The sequence below is a fragment of the Pteronotus mesoamericanus genome, unplaced genomic scaffold (assembly GCF_021234165.1).
Source record: "Pteronotus mesoamericanus isolate MK-2021 breed Mesoamerican mustached bat unplaced genomic scaffold, CSHL_Meso_final scaffold_21, whole genome shotgun sequence".
In the NCBI taxonomy this organism is placed as follows: domain Eukaryota; kingdom Metazoa; phylum Chordata; class Mammalia; order Chiroptera; family Mormoopidae; genus Pteronotus; species Pteronotus mesoamericanus.
In genome coordinates, this window is record NW_026555310.1 from 32,232,613 (window position 1) to 32,256,757 (window position 24,145).

At 40.9% G+C, this 24,145-nt stretch overlaps 1 protein-coding gene across 1 annotated transcript in view; it reads left to right on the plus strand.

The window, feature by feature from the left end:
* Positions 1-9,040: 9,040 nt before the first annotated feature.
* LPCAT3 (lysophosphatidylcholine acyltransferase 3) overlaps positions 9,041-24,145 on the plus strand; it is a 37,180-nt gene continuing 22,075 nt past the window's right edge. The window contains exon 1 of the mRNA XM_054591472.1: positions 9,041-9,248. Coding sequence (XP_054447447.1) covers positions 9,098-9,248 — 151 coding nt within the window. The 5' untranslated portion in view covers positions 9,041-9,097. The remainder of the gene's footprint in view (positions 9,249-24,145) is intronic.

Sequence of the window (24,145 nt, forward strand, 5' to 3'; positions counted from 1 at the left end):
CATTTCTTGCTCCTGTTCCTAAAGCTCTATAAGCTGCATTCATAATTTCTTTCCTTTTGAAAATCCTGCCAAACTCCCTACATCAGCCCAGGGCACATCTTCCACTTCAGTTTCTTCATAGTGAACTAGTATCCTCAAAACTCCAACGATCTCTGAGCCTCCAATTCCAGTCCCAAACACCCGTGTTGCAGGTACAGTGGTCCCTCAGTACCCACAGAGCATTGGTTCCCAGACCTCTCGAAGATAACAAAATCCACAGGTGCTCCAGTCCCTTATATAAAATGCCATAGTAATTGCACATAACCTACTTACTGCCTCCTACATACTTTAAATCATCTCTAAATTACTTATAATACCTAGTACAATGTAAACACTATGTAAATAGTTGTTATGCTGTGTTTAAGGATCACCTTTCTGGAATTGTTTTTTAATAGTTTTGATCCAGGCCTGGGTGTGGTCCACATAACTTCTACTCATGTTCTGTTGGCTAGAACTCAACCACAAAGTCACACCTAACTGCAGGCTATGCTCCCAGAAAAATGAGGAAATTAGGATTTGGTGAGCAGCTAGTAATCTCTGCCACAACCCCAAATATAACCCATAGCTCCCCAAGCTGTGGATACAAATGGGGTCCCATTAATATTTCTCTGGCTTTTGCCCTCTACTTCCTTACGCAGGATCTCTGGCTCCATGACAACTTCCTCACTGTACTGTGGGGACAGTAACATTTGGAAGGAACTTCCTGCCATTACATGGAAGTCCACTAAAGGCTAAAGTTGCACAGTAATTCAAAATGAGGAAAGTAATATGAAGAGAATAAAACACTTCCTCCGGTCTTTCTGGTTATTCCTTTTAGGGAGTACCAAGGCAGTGTGTCTTACAGAGTTTCCCGTGACGTAATTTCTGCCTTTTTTTTACATATAGCTTCCTGGATCTAGGTATGGATTCATTCAGGCTGAGGCTGTAACAGAACTCAGGTCCATCTGCCTGCCACTATGAAAGCCAATAGTGGAGAGGCAGGAGCTGATGTAAAGGAAAGTGATTTATTTTCAGGTGCTGGCAACTGGTACTGGAAGATGGGGGTCTCATGTCACAAAGCCCATCCCCACCTCTCAGTGCAGGCAGAGGTGTTTATAAGGAGGGAGGGGGGGGAACAGGGCAAAGAGGTCAAGGGAGGAGGTTGCAAAGTTCTCTACGCGCAGACGAGCACAGTCCTTTTCGATAAGGCAAGCGATGGTCTAGTGCATGTCATCCGGGTTTAGTCACCCTGGCCTCACATCAACCTGGCTCCATGGTCGAAGGTCAGCAAATCTCCCAGAGCTGGGATGCCTAAAGGTTGGAGTCTGGATCTTTTGAGCAGTTAGTTCCTAAGAGTCTTACATAAACATGTTGTTTATCTACAAGCTACCTATTAGGCAGAGGTAGCACTTACAGAAACAATGTCAAAAGAATGGGGTGGGGGGCGGTGGATTACAAGTTTCCACTGTGACAAGGCAAAAACAAACTTGAGTGGCATGCACTGGGCAGTAAGTAATAAGAATTCAGTCCGTCAGTCAATAAATGCTTATTGAGTAGCTACTATTTGCCAGGTTCTGCTAAGCTCTGGATTTACAGTATAAACAAAATAGTCACAGTCCTTCCTTCACTGAAGTCACAGACTAGTGTGGGAGAATCTCACATCAACTCTGATCCTGAGATTCTGTTCCTGAATTGAGCATGTCATGCCAGGTCTCTTCTTCCCATTGTGGGAGTTCTCTCCCAGGAGATTCCTCATGAAAATAGATTCCTGATACACTCACCTCAGCCATTGCCCAGGGAGAGCCAGACATGTATGAGTCAGGCTGGGACAACCACCTTCAGCCTCCAGCTATACAGGTGAAGCCATCAGAAAGCATGAGGCCACTGAGAAAAACTGTGTCAAAGCAGAAGCTATAAACTAATGGACTATGACCAAACCTGTCCAGCAAATACGTTTGGTATGCCTTATATAGTATTGGCCTATACAGCATTTTTTTAATTTTTAATTAGTTGTCAACATTAAAAAACAGGATACACACATACATAAATCCACATTTCTAGCTTCTTATGAAGAAAACAGAATACCTAACCTGCAGTTCCAGTTGAGGCATACTCTATAAAGTTTTCTATAGTCTCTGCCACTCTGTACTGTCCCTGAGTCTGAGGACAACTCTCAGATGTCATTCGTCCCTGACTGTGTGGTACTTTCCTTAGAGAAAAAGTTGAGGGAACTATGCTTATAGCCCTGTATCTATCAAAAATGAGAAACTAAAAGTAAAACAAGTTCACAGGATTTAGAAAACTGGAAGAGAACCTATTTCTTTATAGAAATAAAGAATATTCTTACCAGATTATGATGAAAAATGTTTCTGTTGAAGACATCATTATGACAAGAAAAACGGGACCCACTTCACTTTTTTACATTATCTGCCAGTCCTCTGTGGGTCCTGAAGAAGAGCAGGGGTCTGATATAAATGGGGGTTGAGGGATGTGGTATAAGAAATGTAGCCCTGGCTGGTACAGCTCAATGGATTGAGCACCAGCTTACAAAATGAAGGATCATCAGTTCAATTCCCTGTCAGGGCACATGCCTGGGTTGCAGGCCAGGTCCCCAGTTGGCGGTGTATGAGTCTCTCGCACATCAATGTTTCTCTCCCTCTCTTTCTCCCTCCCTTCTCCTCTCTCTAAAAATAAATAAATAAAATCTTTTTAAAAAAGAAAATATAAATAGTCTTTGTCCTTAATTCCAGGTTAAAAAAACCCCCTAAAACTCTTAGAATTAAGATTGTCTTTCCCTGACCAAGTGTAGCTCAGTTGGCAGTTTGATTCCCAGTTGGGGCACATGCCTGGGTTGTGGGTTTGGTCCTCAGTCTCAGCATGCAAGAGACAACCAATCCCTGTTTCTCTCTCACAACAATGTTTCTCTCCCTCTCTTTCTTCCTCCCTCCCCCTCCCTAAAAGATAAATAAGTAAATAATTTTTTAAAGAGTGTCTTTTGTCATTCATAAGGGAACCCTATTGATCTTTATGCTAATGAGGTGACTTAGGATAGGACCGATAAATAGCCTCAGGATGGGGTTGTTCACCTGAAAAACTAAATGATTGGAGAACTGAAATTTTCAGCCCCTCTCATTGACTTTTGGGGAGGAGGATGGGCCTTTAAACCAAAGCTCTCTAAAAAATTCTTGAAGAGGAGCTTCCAGGTGGGTGAACATGTGGAGGTGATGTTAGAGTGTCTTCAGAGGGGGCGTGGAAGCTCCAAACTCTTCTCACTCACCTTGCCCTACACCTGGCTTTCATCTAGCTCTTTGGAAGTTATCTTTTATAATAAATCAGTAATCTAGTAAGGGAGAAAAAAAGCTCTTAAACAAGGAGAGTTGATGAGTTTCTGGGACATATCCACATTTGAGGATGGTGGTTCCCTCGAGTTCCATGAGGACAGAAGCTTCTGTGCTCAGGACTCTTGCTCTATGTATCTCTTCATCTGCCTGTTCATCTGTATCCTTTATGATAGACTTCATAAATAAATCTATAAATGCAAGTAAATGTTTCTCTGAGTTCTGTGAGCCTCTCTAGCAAATTAATCAAATCCAACATGGGGTTCGTGGGAGCACCCGATTTATAGCCAGCTGTTTAGAAGCACGAAGAGCAATCTGGACTTGCAATTAGTGTGTGTTAAAGAACAAAAATTCAACCAAATAAATTTAAAGGTCTGTCTTTATTGAATGATTCATGAATTGGCAGCATACCTTCTAACAAGTAGAAAGGCGCTCTGAGGAGCTACACAAAACTCAAGACTTTTACAGGCAGAAACGGCAGAACAAGAAAGTTAAACAAGTGGATTATTTCAGGCAAAGTCATCTTCCCTCAAGGGAAGGCAGGGGGTCTTATCAGGTATATTGCCTGATCTTTGTTGGTTCAACCTAGAAGGAGGAATTCAAAGGCTTAGGGAAATTGAAATGTTAGAGTGGATTTGTCATTTAAGACCTATTCGCCCACCCTGGGAGGGTCCAGAAGACATCTTTCACCACTACTGTGAGAAATATCTTTGTGGGGGGGAGGCTAGCATCCTTGAAGAGCTCTTGATGGCTCTTCTTTGTAAACTAGACCTTACAGTGGGAACTGCAGCCGCTGAATTGGGAAACTTAAATGCAACGGCAATAATCAGAACCTGGGGTGGCAGCGCCAAGTGGCAGGATTCAAACATCAAAGGCAAGGTGGGTGCGGTTGACAAAATGGAGAGCAGAGTCAAAGCAGCAATCAGAATAGTCTGACCCTCGCAGACCAATGACATTGGCTAGTTGATCAGGGTATTCTTAGAAAGGAAATTGAAAAGTTACTAAATTCTCGCTTAATTTGTACCAGCAAAAAACTTTAGGTCAAGTGAACAAATGTCAGGCCTGAATCATAAAAACAGTCACGGCCCCTCAATCAATTCCCAGACTTGAACCAGAACCCTTGAATGAAAGAGAGGCCCGGTCCCCTTAAGAAAGGACCCAGGTACACTAAAAAATCCATACTATTAATCTTTCTCCCAGCCTTCTCCAAAGGGACCTACAGCTTTTTACCAAGGTAACTGTATATTGGGGGGAGATAAATAATCAGATTTGCCAGGACAACTTAACACTGGCTCTGAACTGACACTAATTCGAAGAGACCTAACACATCACTGTGGTCCACCAATCAGATTAGGGGCTTACAGAGGCCAGGCAATCAATTGAGTTTTAGCTCAGATCCTTTGCACAGTAGGCCCAGCAGAGTCTCCAAACCCACTCTGTGGTTATTTGGCCAGTTCCAAATGCATACTTGAAATAAATATACTAAGCAGCTGGCAGAATGCCCACATTGGATCCCTAGCCTATGGAGTCAGTGTTACTGTGGTCGGAAAGGCCAGGTGGGAGCCACCCAAATTGCCTCTACCTAGGTAAACCAAAAACAATACACAATTCCTGGAGGGTCTGCAGAGATCAGTGCCACTCACCATCAAGGACTTGAAAGATACAGTGGTGGTAATTTCCACCACATCTGCATTCAGCTCACCTGTTTGGCCTGTGCAGAAGGCAGGTGAATCTTGGAGAACGATGGTGCATTACTGTAAGCATAACCAGGTGGAGACCCCAGTTGTAGCTGTTATATCAGTTGGGCTTTCATTGCTTGAGCAAATTAACACATCTTCTGCCTAAATAAAAACTCAGCATTTTTTCCTTTCTATGTAAGCAAAACTTCAATTCTTCCCTCCTGTATCTTTCCTTCCTGTGAGTCACCTTTACTACTCACACAAAACATTTCACTGAATGTGTGGAGGCTTTCCCCGACCCTAAACAATTTTTATTTTTTATTTTTTTTGCAACATCAGCTGAGTGTCTTACAATTCAACTTAATTCTGACACTATTTACTGTGCGATAGCGTCAGATTACGGGCGTTAAGAGTTCAGTCTTACAAGACAGCTCTCAGCCCACTTCAGGTGCCAGTCAAAAGCCCAGATTTCCACCTGGGCTTCTGACCAACCAGGTAGAGTTTGAAGGTTCTGATGACCCCCTCCTCAGGTTCAATTTGTTTGCTAGAGTGGTCACAGAACTGAGAAACATTTTACTTACCTTTACTGGTTTATTGTTGAAAAATATGATACACAGTTGAACACCCACGTAGTAGGGACGAGGAGGGCAAGGAATGCGGGAAGGAGAATGGAGCCTACATGGCCTCCCAGGCTTGTCGCTCTCCCAGCCCCTCCACAGGCTCACCAGCCTGGACGCTCTCCAAAGGCCATACTGTTAGGATTTTTGTGGAGACTTCCTCACATAGACATGATCAATCATTCTCTCCATTTTCAGCCCTCTCTCTTCTGAAGAAGTGGGGGATAAGGCTGAAAATTCCAAGCTTCTAATCATGGCTTGGTCTTTCTGGCAACCAGCCCCCCCACCCAGGAGCCATCCGGGAACCTGCCCAGAGTCACCTCATTAGAACAAAAGACACTCCTATCCTATAGAATAGAAAATATCAAAGAACACACACAGAGAGAGTATGGCAGTGCATGGTGTATGTCTGTGTGAGCAGCGTATGTATTTGTTTTCTAGTGTATGAATGTGTGTGTGTGTACTGGATAGCACTGTGTTTCTCAGAGAAGATCCCAGTTAACTTTTTTAAAAAGAGGTTTGGAGTCACAGTGCTCGAGAAACTCTGACTGTTGCTTAGATAACAATATCCATTGAAGCACTATTTGTAATAAAATAAATACATAAATAGAAAATGATTCAAGTATTCCTCAACATAATCATTAAAAATTAATTGTGGTATAACCATACAATGGAATGTTATACCACAGTTAAAATGAGTGGGTTAGAGCTACATGTAAAAACATAAATACAGTGCATCTCAAAAAGATATTAAGCATAAAAACAAGTTGCAAAATAATACAGTTACAATTACCATTAACATAAAGTTTAAAAGCATGCAAAACTACATATTGTTTCTGGATATACACAGTATGTAAAATATAAAAGTGGTCATAGGATTGATAAATACAAAGTCAGCAAAATGGTGACCTTTGAGAAGGAAAGGAGGAAATGCCATGGGGAAGGGATATACCAGGCTCTTCAACTATATATGTGTTGTTTTTTAATTTTTATTCATTGACTTTTGGAAAGAGAAAAGAAGGGAGGGAGAGAAAGATGCACGGATTTGTTCTTCCATTTATTTATGCATTCATTGGTTGATTCTTTCATGTGCCCTGACTGGGGATCAAACCCATAACCATGGTGTATCAGGACGATGCTCTAACCAACTGAGCTACTGGGCCAGGGCTGTGTTGTTTGCTTCTTAATCTGGGGCAAGTTATATTATTCTATACTTTTCTGAATATTTCATATTTTTAAAATTTTGCCAACAAAAAGGGAGAGGGAGGTGAAATTTTACAGACTTACATTTAAATTCTGTCTCTACTACTTACTGGGAAAAGAATTCAGGGAGTCTGTAGTGTCTCCAAGCTTCTGTGTCTGTAAGAGGACATCATAATAACAAATACCCTGTTTCGCACTTGAAGTGAAATAATATGGATAAATGATTTATAAAGTGCAAAGTGCTATAAAAGTATAAGCTGTAGTTGTACAAGAATGCCACATAAATTAGTTACTACAAAAAACTCTTAATGTTCCTCTGTTACATAATCTCATAGAACCTTGTTTCTTTCCTCCAAAGCACTTACTTTCACTTGGCAATTGCACCTACATTAACGCTATGGTGTGACTCTGCATCATTCCCATTCCATAGCTTTGGGCCCTTCATTACATTCCCCAGAGCCCAGGACAGTTCCTGGCGCATGCTAAGTGCTCAAAAGATTTTTGTTAGTATTATTTTTCTTTTTTATTGAATTTATTGGGGTGACACTGGCTAATACAACTATACAGGTTTCAGGTGTACGATTCTATAATGCATCATTTGTATATTATATTATGTGTTCACCACCCCAAGTCAAGTCTCCTTTCATCACCATTTATCTCCCCTCCTTACCCTTTCTTCCCTCCCCTGGTCCCCCCTTTCCTTCTGGTAATCTCCATACTCTTGTCTGTGTCTATGAGTTGTTTTTGTTTCTATTTCTGTTTCACTTAATCCCTTCACCTTTTTCACCCAGCCCTGCAACCCCCTTTCCTCTGACATCTGTCAGTCTGTTCTCTATGAATGTTTCTATTTTGTTTGTTAGTTTATTTTGTTCATTAGATTCCACATATAAGTGAAATCATATGATACCTGTCTTCCTCTGACTGGCTTATTTCACTTAGCATAATGCTCTCCAAATCCATCCATGCTTTCACAAAGGCTAAGATTTCCTTCTTTTTTTAAGGCCTGCTAGTATCCCATTGTGTAAACATACCACAGCTCTTTTATACACTCATCTACTGATGGACACCTGGGCTGTTTCCAAATCTTTGCTATTGTAAATAACATTGCAATGAATACAGGGATGCATATATTCTTTTGAATTGGTGGTTTGGGTTTCTTCGGATATATTCCCAGAAGCAGAATCGCTGGGTCATAAGCCAGTTCCATTTTTAGTTTTTTGAGGTAACTCCATACTGCTTTCCACCGTGGCTGCACCAATCTGTGTTCCTACCAACAATGCACAGGGGTTCCCCTTTCTCCACAGCCTCGCCAACACTTTTGTTAGTGTACTCTGAGCAGTGATTACCTGTAGGAAATAAGGATGAGAAGCAGTGTGGGAAAGAAGGACTTTTATTTTCTGTTTTATAAACTCCTCTACTGCTTGAACTTTTATGATAAACCTGTATTAGCGACAAAAGTGATTTAATTTTTAATGTCAATCAACGATTAAATCGACCTATCTTACTTTCATTGCCTCTCAGGGGAAGGTAACGTTTTAATATAGGAAATTACATGAAAAGAGGGTGGATGAAATAAAAGCAGCAGGCAAACAGTGTTCTGGGGCGCTAGGCTCTCCCGAGAAGCTTTAGGAGTACAGGCGGCTTGACTAACGGTTTAAGAACGACCCGGAGATACCGTTAGGAGGCGCTCGCGAAGTTGCAGCAGGATTTCCCGCCCTCTCCGTTACTTGCCCCAGTAACCCCGGCGCGCCAGCGACCGACGGTAACCTCGCGGTCTGGGGAAGGACACCCCCCTCCCGCCCCGACTCTCGCCTGCTCCTTCTCAGCCAATGGGAAGGCACCGCACGAGCCAGACGGCCACTTGCCCTCACCGACTCCTCCCCTAAACAATTAAGACCAGTGTACAATCACCTTGCCGAGGGCTTTAGACTTTTCCAATCACAACTCTAGTTCCTGATTCCAGGCCCAGCCCTCCCTGGCAGCCCCTCGTTTTTTCTCGGCGGGAGTCACCTTTGCATTACAAACGTTCCGCCCCGCCCTCTGCCTACCTTGCTGCGTTAGACCCCGCCCTCTAATAGGACCGACCAATAATCGGGAGCGCCTGGAGCCCCTGGGCGGGTCTGCAGCCAATACGCACGCCGTGGGCGGGCTTCGGGCCGGAATTGGGGGTTAAGCTGTAGCGCTGTGCCCACATTCGGGGCGCAGGGAGTTGAGGGGTTCCCTGGGGGCACCCGGAGCTAAGATGGCGTCCGCTGCTGAGGGGCACATGGGAACGGTGGCAGAGCTGGCAAGGGTGCTGCGGTGGGGTTTCGAGGATCTGAGCCTTAACAAGTTGGCGACGTCCCTGGGCGCGTCAGAACAGGCGCTGCGGCTCATCATCTCCATCTTCCTGGGTAAGGACCCTCGTGCCTCCTTCCGCCTTCTCGTGGAGTCCGCGGGGAATGGGAATTTGACCTCCTTCTCTATCCAGAGCCAGCCAGGAGGGCTTTGTGGGGTGCGGATGTGAATGCTAAAACACGCCATCCAGCTATTGAAAGACAAGTCTTGTTTCGAGTCTGGGGGTACTGTGCCCTCTGAACCTCTTCACCTTTTCACCTTTCTTCGATCCCTGTTGTACCCTTCATTTGACGGCACCACCCTCCTCTCAACATGCCTTGAGCTACCCCATGTCCCCATGACCTGTCCTTATTTGTCTCTCTTGAGTTCTACTCTTTGGCCATGTGCACTGCTGTCTGTTATTAATACAGGGGTAGGCAAAAGTAGTGAGTATGTGAAACAGTTTGTTATTATTTATTAATTATTGTATTATTTTCCATACAACCACCTGTAAACCTACTTCTGTTCACCTCTGTACCTGACCTCACAGACACCCTTCTTACTGGTAGCATAGGCCCCCTAACTTAAGTATTTTAGCCCTGTGGGCTTCTGCAGCCCCACATTGAGTGTCTGTTTTGTTCATTGTCAGCTTATATTATACTTTCATCTCTTTTTCATCTCATTTCTAATATTTTATTCTTATACCATATGGCTTTTTTTTTTAAGCACCCACCTGTCGTTTACACTGAAAATCGTTTAATACTGGGCTTGGGAAACAGGACTGACAACCTCCTTGTAAATTATCCATGCTACCCCACGCATTCATTACCTGTATGCTTCAAAGGATGTGGTGTATGTGAATTTGTGTCATAACAATCTGTGTTATAAATGGTTTATAGGCTTTTTTACTGCCTCCTTCCTGCATGGTTTTTTTAAATTTTTTAGTATGTGGAAGCAGCATGCTGCTTAGAAACTGAGACCCTGGGCAAGCCACTTAACCTCTGTAGACCCCAGTTTTCTTAAATATGGCATGAAAACAATACTGTCTATCTGACAGGATTGCTGTAAAGTGCTGTATGAATTCAAAGGTCAAGAACGGAAATATAACTATTTGAGTAGTTGGAAGATTTTATGAAGGTTATGGGACTTCAGGTAGGAGAGTGGGGCGGGGAGGATTAAGCAAACAGGACTGGGACAGAGCAAAGGCTGAGAGAACAGAACAGTAGGAAGTTGCAAATAAAGTTGGGCAGTTGTGGAGGTCCTAAATACCTGAAAGAAGTTTGGAATTTATCCAGTTGTCAGTAGAGACATTGACATGTAATATCATCCAAGAATGTTAACCAGATCTCGATAATGGGAGAGGCATTAATTCATATTTAAACGACCTTTGCTAATATCATTGCCATTTGCCTATCACATATCAAACCAAGATGATCTTTCTTCCAAGTAAAGGTTGCCTTTTCCCTCCTGTGTAGAACTGTAAAATGTTAGAGGTGGAAGGGACCTTACGTTATGTGACTTCCTCAGTATCACCCAGATCTAACCCAAATGTATCAGCACCCCCATCTAGGGTTATTTGCACCACATTAGCTTTCAACTTCCCACTCCTTCAACTGCTGTTTCTGACCCACTTACTTGCTGGGCTTGTGATTGACAATTAGGAATGTTTACATTAGTTAGGAAGCTCACCATTGATTTCTCAACTATAAATTAAGAATGTAACACAAGTAGCAACAGTTTATAATGGGAAGCTTGTTAAATGGAACCAGGGCTGGAATTAAGATTTAAAATTCATCCTTTTTGTGCTGCCAGTAAAATACTACCTGTGCGGTACTGATGGGTAACTACTATGTACTGTCATAGGGCATACAACTGACCGGGAGATTGTTCTCTTTATATCCTCCCCTCTTGAGTCCTCTTGCCCATTCTACTGTTTCTGATATTTCCCCTTCCTATCTCACATGTGCCACTGCCTTAAGTAACTCATAGCATTTCTCATTTTTAAATCAACTTAGGTCTTCGTGTTGCCTCATATCAGGCATAGCTCTTCCGTGTGAATACGGAGGATTGTATTTTTTTAGGAATAGTTAAATACATACAGACAGACATAAATTGATAACCCTGACATGGGCATGGAAGATGGACTGCATTCTGTTTGTAAATCTGTTTCATATTATCATTTCTGTATGTTGTAATCTAGAGACCAGTACCTTTCAGCAATGGAGTTCCTGGTTCCAGAACTCAACTCTCTTGGGGAACTCCTTGCTATAGGTATCAGGAAGACCTGTAGTCCAAAGTTATTTCTGGCTCACTTTCTTTGACTTCAATATTAATTTGGGTTAAAAGCACCTAAACGCAGATGCCCTGAGGGAAGAGTTAGGTATATCAGACATTCACATTTTAAGGTGTGAATAGTTTTGAATTAGATAGTCTCCTAACTATGTCCTTAGCATCTTACTTCCCTGCTTGAATTCTGTGTGCTGATGTTGGGGTGAGCTGGAGAACATTAAAGCACTAGCTTTCAAAACTTTTTGACTGGGACTGACGGTAAGAAATATGTTTTACGTTATGACCTAGTGCATACATATGTGTAGACACATACTTTCAACAAAAGTTTCAGGGAACACTACTTATCCTTACTGTAGACAGTGTGCTTACATATTTTCTATTTTATTTTTAGTATTGTTTATGACCCACTAATTGATTTCATGACCCATTAATGGGTTACAACTAGTAGCTTGAAAAATTCCGAGTTAGCGGCTGTTATTTTTAATATTCAGTATCTCAAGAAACAAGTAAGCTTATGAGGACTGCTACATTGGAATATTGTGAATAGCCAGAAAACTGTTAAAGGAGGGTGTGTACATCTTGTGTATGATTGCAGGAAATTTGGTGGAAGATGAATTTTGCCATGAGCTCTGGGGCTGGCAAGTGCTACTGGAAAACCTCTCCTCTTCCACAGCTCGGGTTTTGTCACTCCTTAGTATAACAACATGAATCGATCCAAATAAATTGAATAAAATGCACCTACAGCGAGTAAAGCCTTATGCTTGACCCTGCAAGGGCAAGGGCAGAGGTGCAGTAGGAGTAGCAGAGCTATGCACTCAAAGCTACTCTGTACAGTCTATTAGGGGGTAGGGAATGGGCATGAGACAAGTACTCTAATAACCACAATAAAAGGCAGTTATCTGAGGGCCATAGAGAATTACTAAGCTTTATGAGATTTAAAAATTGGATCTTTAATGAACTTTGAAAGTTGTGTAAGGTTTCAGCAGATTGCGCTGATAAGACAGAAGCAATAGCATGAGCAAAAGCAGTGAGGTAGTAATGTGTGGTGACACTTTCGAGGAGCAGTGAGTAGTCCAGTTTGACTCAAACAGGACTTAAGTAGAGAAGTGGTAGAAAATGAAACTGAAAAGGTAGGTTACAGAGCCTTGAAAGCCAAGGTAAGGAGTTTGTACTTAATTAAGTAGATGATAGGGAGCCATTGGAAATATTTGAAAGGGGAATAATGTGACCACAGCTGTAATAGGAATATAATACCATGAAGGGTAATTTGAAGCGGACATAGACAAGAGGGAGGAAATCTAATGAGAGGGAACATAACCTGAATAGTTATAATTACTTGGAAGCAAGGTGGTTGCACCAAGAGGGCGAACGAGGGATCTTGTGTGAGGTATATTTGGAATACAGAATATTCTGAAAGGTAGATTCTGTAAACAGTTCCCCCTGCACAGTCCTCATGCCAGAAACCCAAGAGTCAGACTTGTCATCTCCCCACCTCCCAGTCACCAAGCCCAATCAATATTACCTCCAAATTGTGTCTCAGTTTTTCCCCATCCCTTTTTCTCCATCACCACAGCCACTGACCATCTGTCCCCAGAACCACCCAAGTAGCCTCCTGACTGGTCTCTAATTCTGTTCTTGTCCCCTCCAGTCCATTCTCCAAAAGCAGCCAGAGTGGCCCGATGCTGTGCCTCTCCCGCTCTGAGCCCTGCGGGGGCTTTCACACCCGGCTGGGAAGCCCCTGCCCGCTGCCCCAGCCTCCTCTCAAGCAAGGTCACAACCTTTCAGCCCCGTGGCCTTTTTTCAGTTTCTCAGAAAAAAACATCAAGCCCTTTCCTATCTCAAAGCCTTTGGACCTGCTCATCCTCATGGCACTGCCTAGAATGCTTTTCACTTGTTATTCACCTGACAGACTCCTTTTTGCCTTTCAAGTCTTAGTGCAAATCATCACTTCCTCAGAAAGTTCTTTCCTGATACCCTCTTCTTACAGTATGTTCTTTGTTGTACTTCCTCATACTTACTGAAATTTCCTTACAAGCATATATTCTAATTTTTAATTATATATTTGTAGATAAGGGCAGAAACAATGTAAGTTTTGTTTACCACAGTATACCTAGAGTTTAACATGGTACCTGGCTTACAGAAGAGGCATAATAAATATTTGTTGAAAAAGTCAATGTGTGAATGAATGACTTGGCAGCTGATTAAATGGAGAATAAAAAGTAGTTTAAGTCCTGGCTGGTGTGACTCAGTGAATTTAGTGCTGGCCTGCTAACAGAAAGGTTGCCAGTTCGATTCCCAGGCAGGGCACATGCCCAGGTTGTGAGCCAGGTCCCCAGTTAGGGGCATGCAAGAAGCAATCAGTTGATATATCTCTCACACATCAGTGTTTCTCTTCCCTCTCTTTCTCCCTCCCTTCCCCTCTCTCTAAAAATAAATAAATAAAATCTTTTTTTTTTTTAAGTACTAGTTTAAAAATAAAACTCAGCCCATCTTCCTGGATAGGTGAAAAGGTGACAGTGTCGTTCACAAATGCAGAGTCAAGAAGGAAGTTAGATATTTTTCAGTTTCCAGGTAATGATCTAGTTTTGGATTTGCTTTAGGTTCCAAGGACACCTTTAGGTGTCTCGAGAGTTATGAAGCCATTAGGCTTAAGCTCAGGAAAGAAGTTGAGCTAAAGATACAGCTTTAGGAGTCCATATTGATATCATAATTGAATCAGGGAGGGAGTGAAATGCCATGGAAAGGCTTATAGGAGAGACTAGAGCCTACTTCGTGTTGGAGTATGTTGCTACCCCCTTGTTGATAATAATAGCTGGCATTCACTAAGTATTTGCTATGTACCAGACATTGTTAAAAGTGCTCAACAATACCCCAGCTAAACCTGTCAGTTGCCCTTAAGATAATTACAGTACTGTTCTCTCTCTTGCCTAAGGTCACACCCTTGTCTACCTCACTCTGGAGTCCTTGCTTTTTACCTACTGCAAATTGGGAGGAGCGTGTGGTGGGGTGGAGATAAATGCCCTTGATATCCTTTTCTCTCTTCACTCTGTGTTTAAACCCAGACGTAATCAGCATCTGAGATATCTCTCAGCTTCCAAAGCTGGAGGCGGCCAAATGGAGCAGATGGCCACGCTGCGTAGGATGCTTGTTCTCCAGCCTGGGCCATGGCTGTGGTTAGACTGGTCAAAAGTGTACTTGGGAGTAAAGGTTCATTCCTCAGAGGTTAAAAATTAGCCTCACGGTGGTTATTAGCAACCTTTAAAATCAAAAAAGGTTCTGCAATTTAAATCCCTTTGAACCAAAGTCAGGTCTGGCCCTTCAGCACTAAATCCATTTTTTCAATGCAAAAAGCTTTCTTCAGGTAGCATTGCAATGAAAATATAAAGTATTTATTTTTAAAGAGAGGGGAAGGGAGGAAGAAAGAGAGGGGGAGAAACACCAATGTGAGAAACATCAATCAGTTGCCTCTAGTTCTCCACCCAACGAGGGACCAAACCCGCAACCTTTCACTTGACAAGACAACGCCCAACCGAGCCACACCGGTCAGGGCTGGGGATTTCTTTTTCATATAGTTTTCCAGTTACCTATCTGTACTCCAGTATCTTACATTGCACAAAATTTCATGTTTTGAGTGCCAGTTTAACTTTAATGTCAAATAGAATCATTTCTTTGCAGAGCCGTGAGTGAATTAAAGCCCATGAGATTATATGCACAGGCTAATTTAACAAATATAATTACATACCCACTGACATTAAATCTGTCTGGGCAGCGATGGGAACTCACTGGAGGTGTTCTGTCCAACAAACTTTAAAACATGGGATTTGGTCTTTAGAAAGAAAATAGCATTTCCACTGAGCCTTAACGAGAATGAAGGTTCTGGTCAGGTAGAGATAAAAAGGGGAGCTTTACAGCTGCAGAGAACAGTGAGCATATGTGTGAAGATCAGGAAAAGTGAGACACATCTGAGGAACAGCAAGCAGTCCATTTTGGCTAGAACAATAAAGGATCCATAAAGGAGTAGTAGAGAAAACCTCAGCAGACCTTTCAGGTGTGGGGAAGTAGGGGACAGTGTAAGGTAGGATGTGCATTGCCTTTAGAGACCTTCAGGCCTAGATATCTAGGTGCACATTCTGGATTAAATATTTTTACCACGTGTTTCACCTTAGGTAATTACTAAATTTCAGCTGTTCATTTCTTAATATTCCCAAAGACCAAACTTGCTAAAACATTGAGGTCAAGAATTAGACAATTTATCATGATAAATAATTTTTAAATTACCTTTAATTTGTAACAAGCAGCAATATTTTGAAACAATGCAAAATTTACATGATTTTTTAAAAATCATATAGTTATCAAAGAAATTTCTTTATTTCTAGAGAACCACATTCTTTAAGCAGATATGTTCATTCTCCTCTGCCCTGGAAAAGTTTGAGAAGCATTTCAGTGCTCATTGGGATGCTGGGAGGACTCGATGAGATAAACTGTGTAAACTGTTGACCAAGCCTGACCCAAGGTAGTTTTAAATAATTGTCCTCTCCTTTCCCTCAATAAGTATTTGTCTCCTTCCTTTCCAAGGAGACTCAAAGTGTGGTCTTGGCACCAGCAGCATCAGCATCTCCTAGGAACTTGTTAGAAATTCAAATTCTCAAGTCTACCCCAGACCGACTGAATGAGACACTCTGAGGATGGGGCCCAGGGATCTGTTCTAACAGGCCTTCCCGGTTATACTGATTACCCTGAAGTCTGAGGATCACTGGTTCAGTACACAGTCATGCGCCGCGCAACAATGTTTTGGTCAAGGCAGACTGCACATACAACAGTGGTGGTCCCAAGAGATTATAATGGAGCCGAAAAATTCCTAACAATGTTGTAGCCCTCATAACATTACTGGCACGTCTGCGGTGATGCTGGTGTAAACAAACTACTGCACGGCCATCATAAAAAAGTATAGCACATGTAGTTAGGTACAGTACAGAATACTTGATAATACACAACTATGTTACTAGTTTATGTATTTACTATACTATACTTATTATTTTAGAGTGTACTTTTTCTACTTACAAAAATAGTTTTCTGTGAAACAGTATGTTGTGTGACGCGGCCAGCCTCCTGATACTCTGCTGTTTACCATGTTTACTTTGTCTCATGATTGTATCATTGTCTTGTGCTTGATTTAATCATGTGTTATTTTGTGCAGCAATAAACTGTACCATCTGGGTTTGTGTACGTACGTGGTGCTCTCCCAGTGAGGAATTGCATCATAATGTATTTTTTAGAACGTATTCCTGTCATTAAATACCACATGACTGTATTTCTTCAAGTATCTGTTTTGTAAAATTTGATGTCTTAATAGTACCATAAACTTTTTGAAATGTCATTATATCTTGTGATTCTTAGAATAAACAAAATGCTCTCAGGTTCTTTATACCTTAGTTTTTCCCATTTGCTAGCATACCTTGCTATTCTTCAAATATTATTATTACTGAATCATTAATATCATTATAGCATTATTACATCATCATTTTATTATCATAACTATCATGATTACCTACACCACTTGTTTCACACTTTCTGTGTTAAGATTTTATTTTTTTATTTTTAGAGAGAGAGAAAGGGAGGGAGAAAGACAGGAAGAGAAACATCGATAAATTGCCTTTCGCACATACCCTAACCAGGAACCAAGCCCGGACTCCGGCACATTCCCTGACCAGAAGTCAGACCACAGCCTTTCACTTTGTGGGTTGGCACACGTCTGAGCCACACTAGTCAGGGCAAAAATGCCTCTATATTTAATCTTCTCATCAAATGTGTGAAACAAGCCCTGACTGGTATGACTCAGTTGGCTGGGCAGAGTCCTGCAAAGTGAAAGGTTGCAGGTTCGATTCCTGGTTATGGCACGTGCCTAGCAGGCAGGTTTGGTCCCCAGTTGGGCTACAAACTAGAGACAACTGATCAATGTTTCTCTGACAGCATCAATGTTTCTCTCCCTCTCTTTCTCCTTCCCTTTCCCTCTCTCTAAAAATAAATAAAATCTTGAAAGTGACCAACTTAAAAAATATAGAGAGGCATTTTTTTCATAAGGTTGTTGGACAAATGGCTCCGTCTTTCCTTTTCTGTTCTGCATCAGTCACCTTGAGCAATATAGAATTCTTCTAATTGATGACCTCACATTTCTTAATATAGTTAATAAATTGAGACTAGTAGCTTTAACAAAAATTAGGTGCCCTAGTTAAGGCTGCCAGGGAGAACTGTTCTAAGCAAACTGTCCTCCTTGTAGAGTTTTTAAGGTATGGTTGTGTATGTGTGTTGATGTTTTTTTCCAGCAGTTGCTGAAGTCAAGGGCCAGAAGATTTAGGGCCCACTTGGAGTTCTCTTGGTGAAGCAGTGATAGCTTCTTGAAGCACTGCAAAGCCTATCTATAATTTGAGTAACCCATAAGATGTTATATACATCTTTATTTCTCCCTATTTTCAAAATGAGAAGGCAGTAGGGAGGGGCGTTGGTCAAGTAAGACACTAAAAATAAGACTAAATAATTGCTGGATAAGAGCTTCCCTGTGGCCTAAAATGGACTGGTTTCAAATCTAAGTTCCTCCCTATTCAAACAGTGGTTATGAAGGTAAGTGAGGTTCATGAAACTCTGGACACCTTAAATGGAAGAGTCTGCCTAAGAACCACGTACCACAATTCTTAGCAATTGAGGCTTCTAACAGATATGCCATTGCATAGTAACATAGGGACAGCTTGTCAGAAAGTGAGTAGAAGATCAGGCCAAAAATAATCAAACCCAGGCTTTGTTCTTGACTCACATGAAGTCATCAAGTAAACTATTAAAATGACCCACTCTAACCATAGGCTAAGTTTAAAAATAAAAAGCTCTTTAGCCCTGCCTGACGTGGCTCAGTGGGCTGAGTGCTGGCCTGCAAGCCAGAGGGTCGCCAGCCCTATTCCCGGCCAGGGCACAGGCCTGGGTTGCGGACCAGGTCCTCAGTGGGGGGCATGTGAGAGGCAACCACACATTGATGTTTCTCTCCCTCTTTCTCCTTCCCTTTCTCTCTCTTTAAAAATAGATGAGTAAAAATCTTTTTAAAAAATAAAAACTTTTGTCAATTAAAGTTGCTTTCAGTACAAGTATCCATGTTGCTATGACATTTTCGTAAGAAAAGCATACATAGTCGTATCTGCTATATAACATTACTAATGTAAGATAGTAATTTTGCAGGCAATTAAGAATTCACTATAAAAAAATGAGGATTTATGTGCATATATTGTATAAAGAACTGAGGTCCCAGGAGGTTAAAGTTTTAATTGCTATATATTTGTTTATGCTCTAATGAGAAGTGACATCCATATAGACATGGAAAATAGCTTCTAGCTCTCGAGGTTTTCAGTTTCTGCTATGATAGCAATTCTAAACTTAGGGACTTGGACACCACTCTGGATTACTGTCCATAAAAATAAAACTTCTGTTTGCAAGCCAGCAAGAAAAGGCCAGCTGGAACAGTGTGCTTTAAGGCTCCGATAGCCTATACCTCAGGTAAAAGTGAAAAGACTGGTTATAATTGGAGTACAAATATACAGGGCCCCTGACTGAAAATATTGAACCACAATGGCTAACTAGAAATCCTCAGTCTTTAGCTAAAGAGTAATCTAACTCCACTTCTTAATTTTTCGTTGGCCCTTCTGAAAAACTAGACAACAAAAGCTAAACATAGGAACTCCTAGAAAGCATGCATTTCTATTACTTACACCAAGAGCCTAACAGAGTAATTATGGGACCCTAGGTCATCATCTCACCAAAAGCTCCAGATTTCTCCAAGTCTTACCCTTTTGTTTTGTATTTTAAAGTGTTCATATTTTTATTTTATATTAAAATATATTTTTTTAAATATTCTTGAAGATTATTCCCAAGTCTTAAAGTAATAGTGAGGTATTGATACAGAAAGGAGATTATTTCCAGTTTCAAAGTCAGGGATAAATTAGACTTCATCAAAATTAAAGACTTTTGTGCATCAAAGGATACTGTCAAGAAAGTAAAAAGATAACCCTCAGAATGAAAAATTATTTGTAAGTTATATATCTGATAAGGGTCTAGTGTCCAGACTATATCAAGAATTCTCATAACTCGATAATAAAAAGACAAATGATCCAATTTTAAAGTGGCTGAAAGATATAAATAGACATTTTTCTGAAGGAGACATACAAATGCCAATACGCCCATGGAAAGATGCAGATAAACAAACATTGGTAAAGGTGTGGAGAAACTGGAACCCTCATGTGTTGCTGGTGGTAACGTAAAATGGTGCAGCCACTGTGGAAACAGTTTGGCAGTTTCTTAAAATTAAACAGTTTAGAGTATGACCTAGCAAGTCCACTCCTGGTCATATAGTATATGTAAATAAATTGAAAGCATATGCTAACCACAAAAACTTCCACATAGTGTTCCTAGCATTATTATATTAATTAAAAAGTGGAAACAACCCAATTGTGCCCCAGCTAGTGAATGCATAAACAAAATGTTATATTCCTACAATGGAATATTATGCAGCCATAAAAAAGAATGAAATACTGATACATGCTACAACATGAATGAACTTTGAAAACATTAAGCAGAGTGAAAGAAGCCAGACACAAATGACCACATACCGTATGATTCCATTTTTATGAAATGCCCAGAATAAGTAAATCCAGAAAGTGGATTGATGGTTGCCAGGAGATGAGAGGAGGGTTGAATTGGGAGCGGACTGCTAGGAGGTATGGGGTTTCTTATTAAGGTAATAGAAGTGTTCTGATACTAGATAGTGTGGATGGTTGCACAGCACTGTGGATATGCTAAAATCCACAGAATTGTACACTTAAAAAAAAAAAATGAAGGGGGACTGTGTATGATCACAGAGGTAGAGAGGAAGAGCGATTCCGAACAGACAATTAGAGGATATGATGCTGTTATCTTTTCTCTTAGTATCTTAACTGGGTGAGAATGAGTTTATTCTTTTATTTGCTGAAATACCTGCTAAGAAAAAGAGGTCTTAGCTACCTTGTGTGTATGTACAAAGGTTAAATTTGCAACTCTAAAGAAAGTTATCAGGACAAGTATTTGGGCAGCAGGGGTTGGAGCAAGAGCAGCTCATTAGTCACTTGGCAGTGCGACAGGGCAACCATTGGGCTGGGACAGATCTGCCCTCGGACAGATCAAGTCACAACAGGATCAAAGAACCAAAGAACCATTTTTTCCACTGGGAATTCTGAGAGTAACAGAATTTTCTGGCATATGCCTACTTTTGTTGTAGTGGTTGATTTTACTTTATTTTTTTTTTAATAATGATTTGTAGGACCTGAGGTTTATATAATCTTGGGGACCTTCTTTAAGGGGAGGGGGGAGCCTTACAAGTTTTACAAAAATATAAGTTGTGAACATGTTGCTCTCTCCCACCTCCACCTTCATCCCTGCCCCCATGACTTGAAAAGGGGCCTATGTAAATAAAGGGCCTTGAAACTAAAGCTTTAGTAGCTTCTTGGAAAATCAGCTTCCTGGGAGTACAGGATGCAACTCACAGGCCTTTATTTTTGAAAGTTGCTGTAGGCTTGATTTAGCTAAATCAGATTGAGGTGGGCAAAGGCCAAAATTTCCCACCCCTGGATTAGAGGCTTGAGCCTGGGACTTTAGATTTTAAAACCAGGTAAAAGAATACTCAGATTTTAAGAAATCAGGTATAGAAGGGCTTATATAAAATATTTGCCCACACATGGGATAAATATTTTTAAAGTGACCTAAAAGAAGTACATGTATGATGCTTTTACAAATATTTTCTCTTCTAATATGTGCAGTGGCCTATGAGATGGCTGGTATTTTCCCAGTTTCACTGATGAAGAAATTGAGGTACAAAGAATCTTAAGTAATTAGCCAAAGCTGCCGAACTGAATTTCTTTCTATTTTTTAAAGGTTTGTTTGGGTGTTTTTTTTTAATTCTCACCCAAGGACGTTTGTTGATTTTTAAAGAGTGAGAGAGAATGGGGTGGGTTGCGGGGAGAGGAACATTGATGTGAGCAATAAAATCATTCATTTGTCTCCCTTACACACCCCAAATGGGGATTGAACCTGCAAGATCTGTGCCCTGACCAGGAATCTAATCTGCAGCCTTTTGATGGACAGCGCGACACTCCAACCAACTGACCCATCTGGTGTGGGCCAGAACTGAACTGCTCAACTAGATTACTCTTGAGCTGAGCCCAGGAGTGTTCTATAGGTATATCTTGGAGATATTGCAGATATCTCCAAGTTCCAGACCACTGCAATAAAGCAAGTTGCAATCTTTTTGCTGGTGGAGGGTCTTTCCTTCAGTTTATTAAAAAACACAACACCCGTGAAGTGCAATTAAGCGAAGTGCAATAAAATGAGGTCTCTTATACTCCATCAGATAATCTAACTAGAAGTTGCTAACATGTGGTTTACTAACTTAAAAAGAATAAAAGTATGATAAAATGCACTGAATATAGGCAACAAGGGTGTCATTTTATGCCTAGTAAAGGCATGTAAGTGTCTTAAAGCACCTCAAAGTCAGTCTGGATATCTCTTATCCCTGTTCCACTAAAATGAAGACATGCCAGTCATTAGCCTCTTTTAGCTTTAACATTCTTTCGATCTATAAATTTTTGTAGAATTTTTTACAAAAAAAAAATTATCTAAAATAACTATGTGACCATTTGAACAAACTCTAGTTATATAGAAAAATATAATCCAGGTGTTCAAACATAAGGATAATATTCTCGATGTCCCTTTTGCCCCTTCATCAGACTTGAAATACTCCGGCAGGGTTGCCACTGATGGATGACTAACTTTTCCTGGGCTAAGAAGCTAGTAAGAACCTATTAGTTCTGATAGTGAGTGTCTGATTCCTGTGGCATGACAATAAAGGGGATTGGTGACACCAAAGTCAGTCTGGTTGTGTCTTAACCTTTTAGCTTTTGCAGCAGGTTTCACCAGTCAACATGTGTATATATCAGTCACTAGCACTAAGCTTAAGAAGGCCTTGTTTATTAAGAGCACTTGGCTGAAATGGAGCAAAGAATATTTTTTACTGATTTATTTGAGAGAGAGTAAAACATTAATTTGTTATTCCACTTTTTTATGCATTTATTGGTTGTTTCTTCTATGTGCCTTGACCGGGGATCAAACCCACAACCTTGGTATATTGGGACGACACCAACCGACTGAGCTACCCAGCCAGGACTAAGAAATACTTTGGTAGGACTGTGGGGCAGTTTAAATTTAGGTTGTTTGGTTGGGTTAAATGACTAAAAACTATTATTTCTTAACATTCATAACAACCCTTTCTCACAACTAACATACACTACGTTTTTGTTTTTTGGGGTTTGTTTTTTTTTTTAAGATTTTATTTATTTATTTATCTTTAGAGAAGGGGAGGGAAGGAGAAAGAGAGGTCAAGAAACATCAATGTGTGGTTACCTCTCGAGCACCTCCTACTGGGTACCTGGCCAGCAACCCAGCATGTGCCCTGACTGGGAATCGAACCAGTGACCCTTCAGTTCGCAGGCCAGTGCTCAGTCCACTGAGCCACACCAGTCAGGGCTACTCGTATGCCTGTAAAATGTCCTCTCTCTCCTTTTATTCTCAGGTCATTTTTATTCATTATTTATTTATTTATTTTTAGGGAGGGAGGGATAGAAACATCGATGTGCAATTGGTTGCTTCCCCAACTGGGGACCTGGCCTGCAACCCATGCATGTGCTCTGACCAGGAATCGAACTGGTAACCATTTGGTTTGCAGGACAACACCCAACCACTGAGCCACACCAACCAGGGCTATTCTCAGGTCATTTTGATCACTTATTTCAGTTATCCTAAATTTTATACCACAATTGCCTAAATGTTTGAGACACTCAGCTGGACTTAACTTTGAGAAGTAAACTGCTACATTCTTACTACACAGTATGAAGTTAGGACATGGTTTCCCCCAAGGATTAGATTAACAAAGAAAGCATGGGAAAGCACCTGTATTTAACATTAAAATGAAGTCTTTAAATGCTTTTAGGTAGGAAGATAGGCAAACATAAACATGGGTGTGCACATATCTGTACGCAGGTGCTGGAGTATACAGATGGTTATTAAGAAATCAAAAGAATAATACAGCTGTGGTTTTAAAAGTACATAGCTTGTTAATACTGATTCACTCGCAGGTACTTGCCAAGTGCTAAGGCATGTGGCAAGAATATCAGTGGAAATCCAGTGATGTGGATTCTAATTTAAGTTGTGCTCTATTAACCTTGGGTTAACCAGTTACCCCCTTTGGGCCTTAGTTTCTTATCTATCTCATAAAGGGTTTGGAGTCTGTGATTTCTAAGGTTTGTTTCTTCAGTTCTAAAAATCGGCATATCTAGTAAATAACCATTCAGCATATGACTCAGCTCTAGCTAGAGAGGATTGTCAGAATGTAAAAGGTGTATTGGCCTGTTAAGTGCCTAATTTGTTACTTATCACTTAAATAGTATTAAGCAGGGCCTATTTGTCTTTGTCCTTTTCTCTGTATAGGTTTTGAACACAAGGAATTTCCACATTGGTGAAAGAGGAGAAAAAAATTGAGTGACAGATTTTCAAAGTAGAAATAATAAGAAAATTATCATGTGAAAATTTTAACTACAAAGAACTACAAAAAATCCATGTTCAA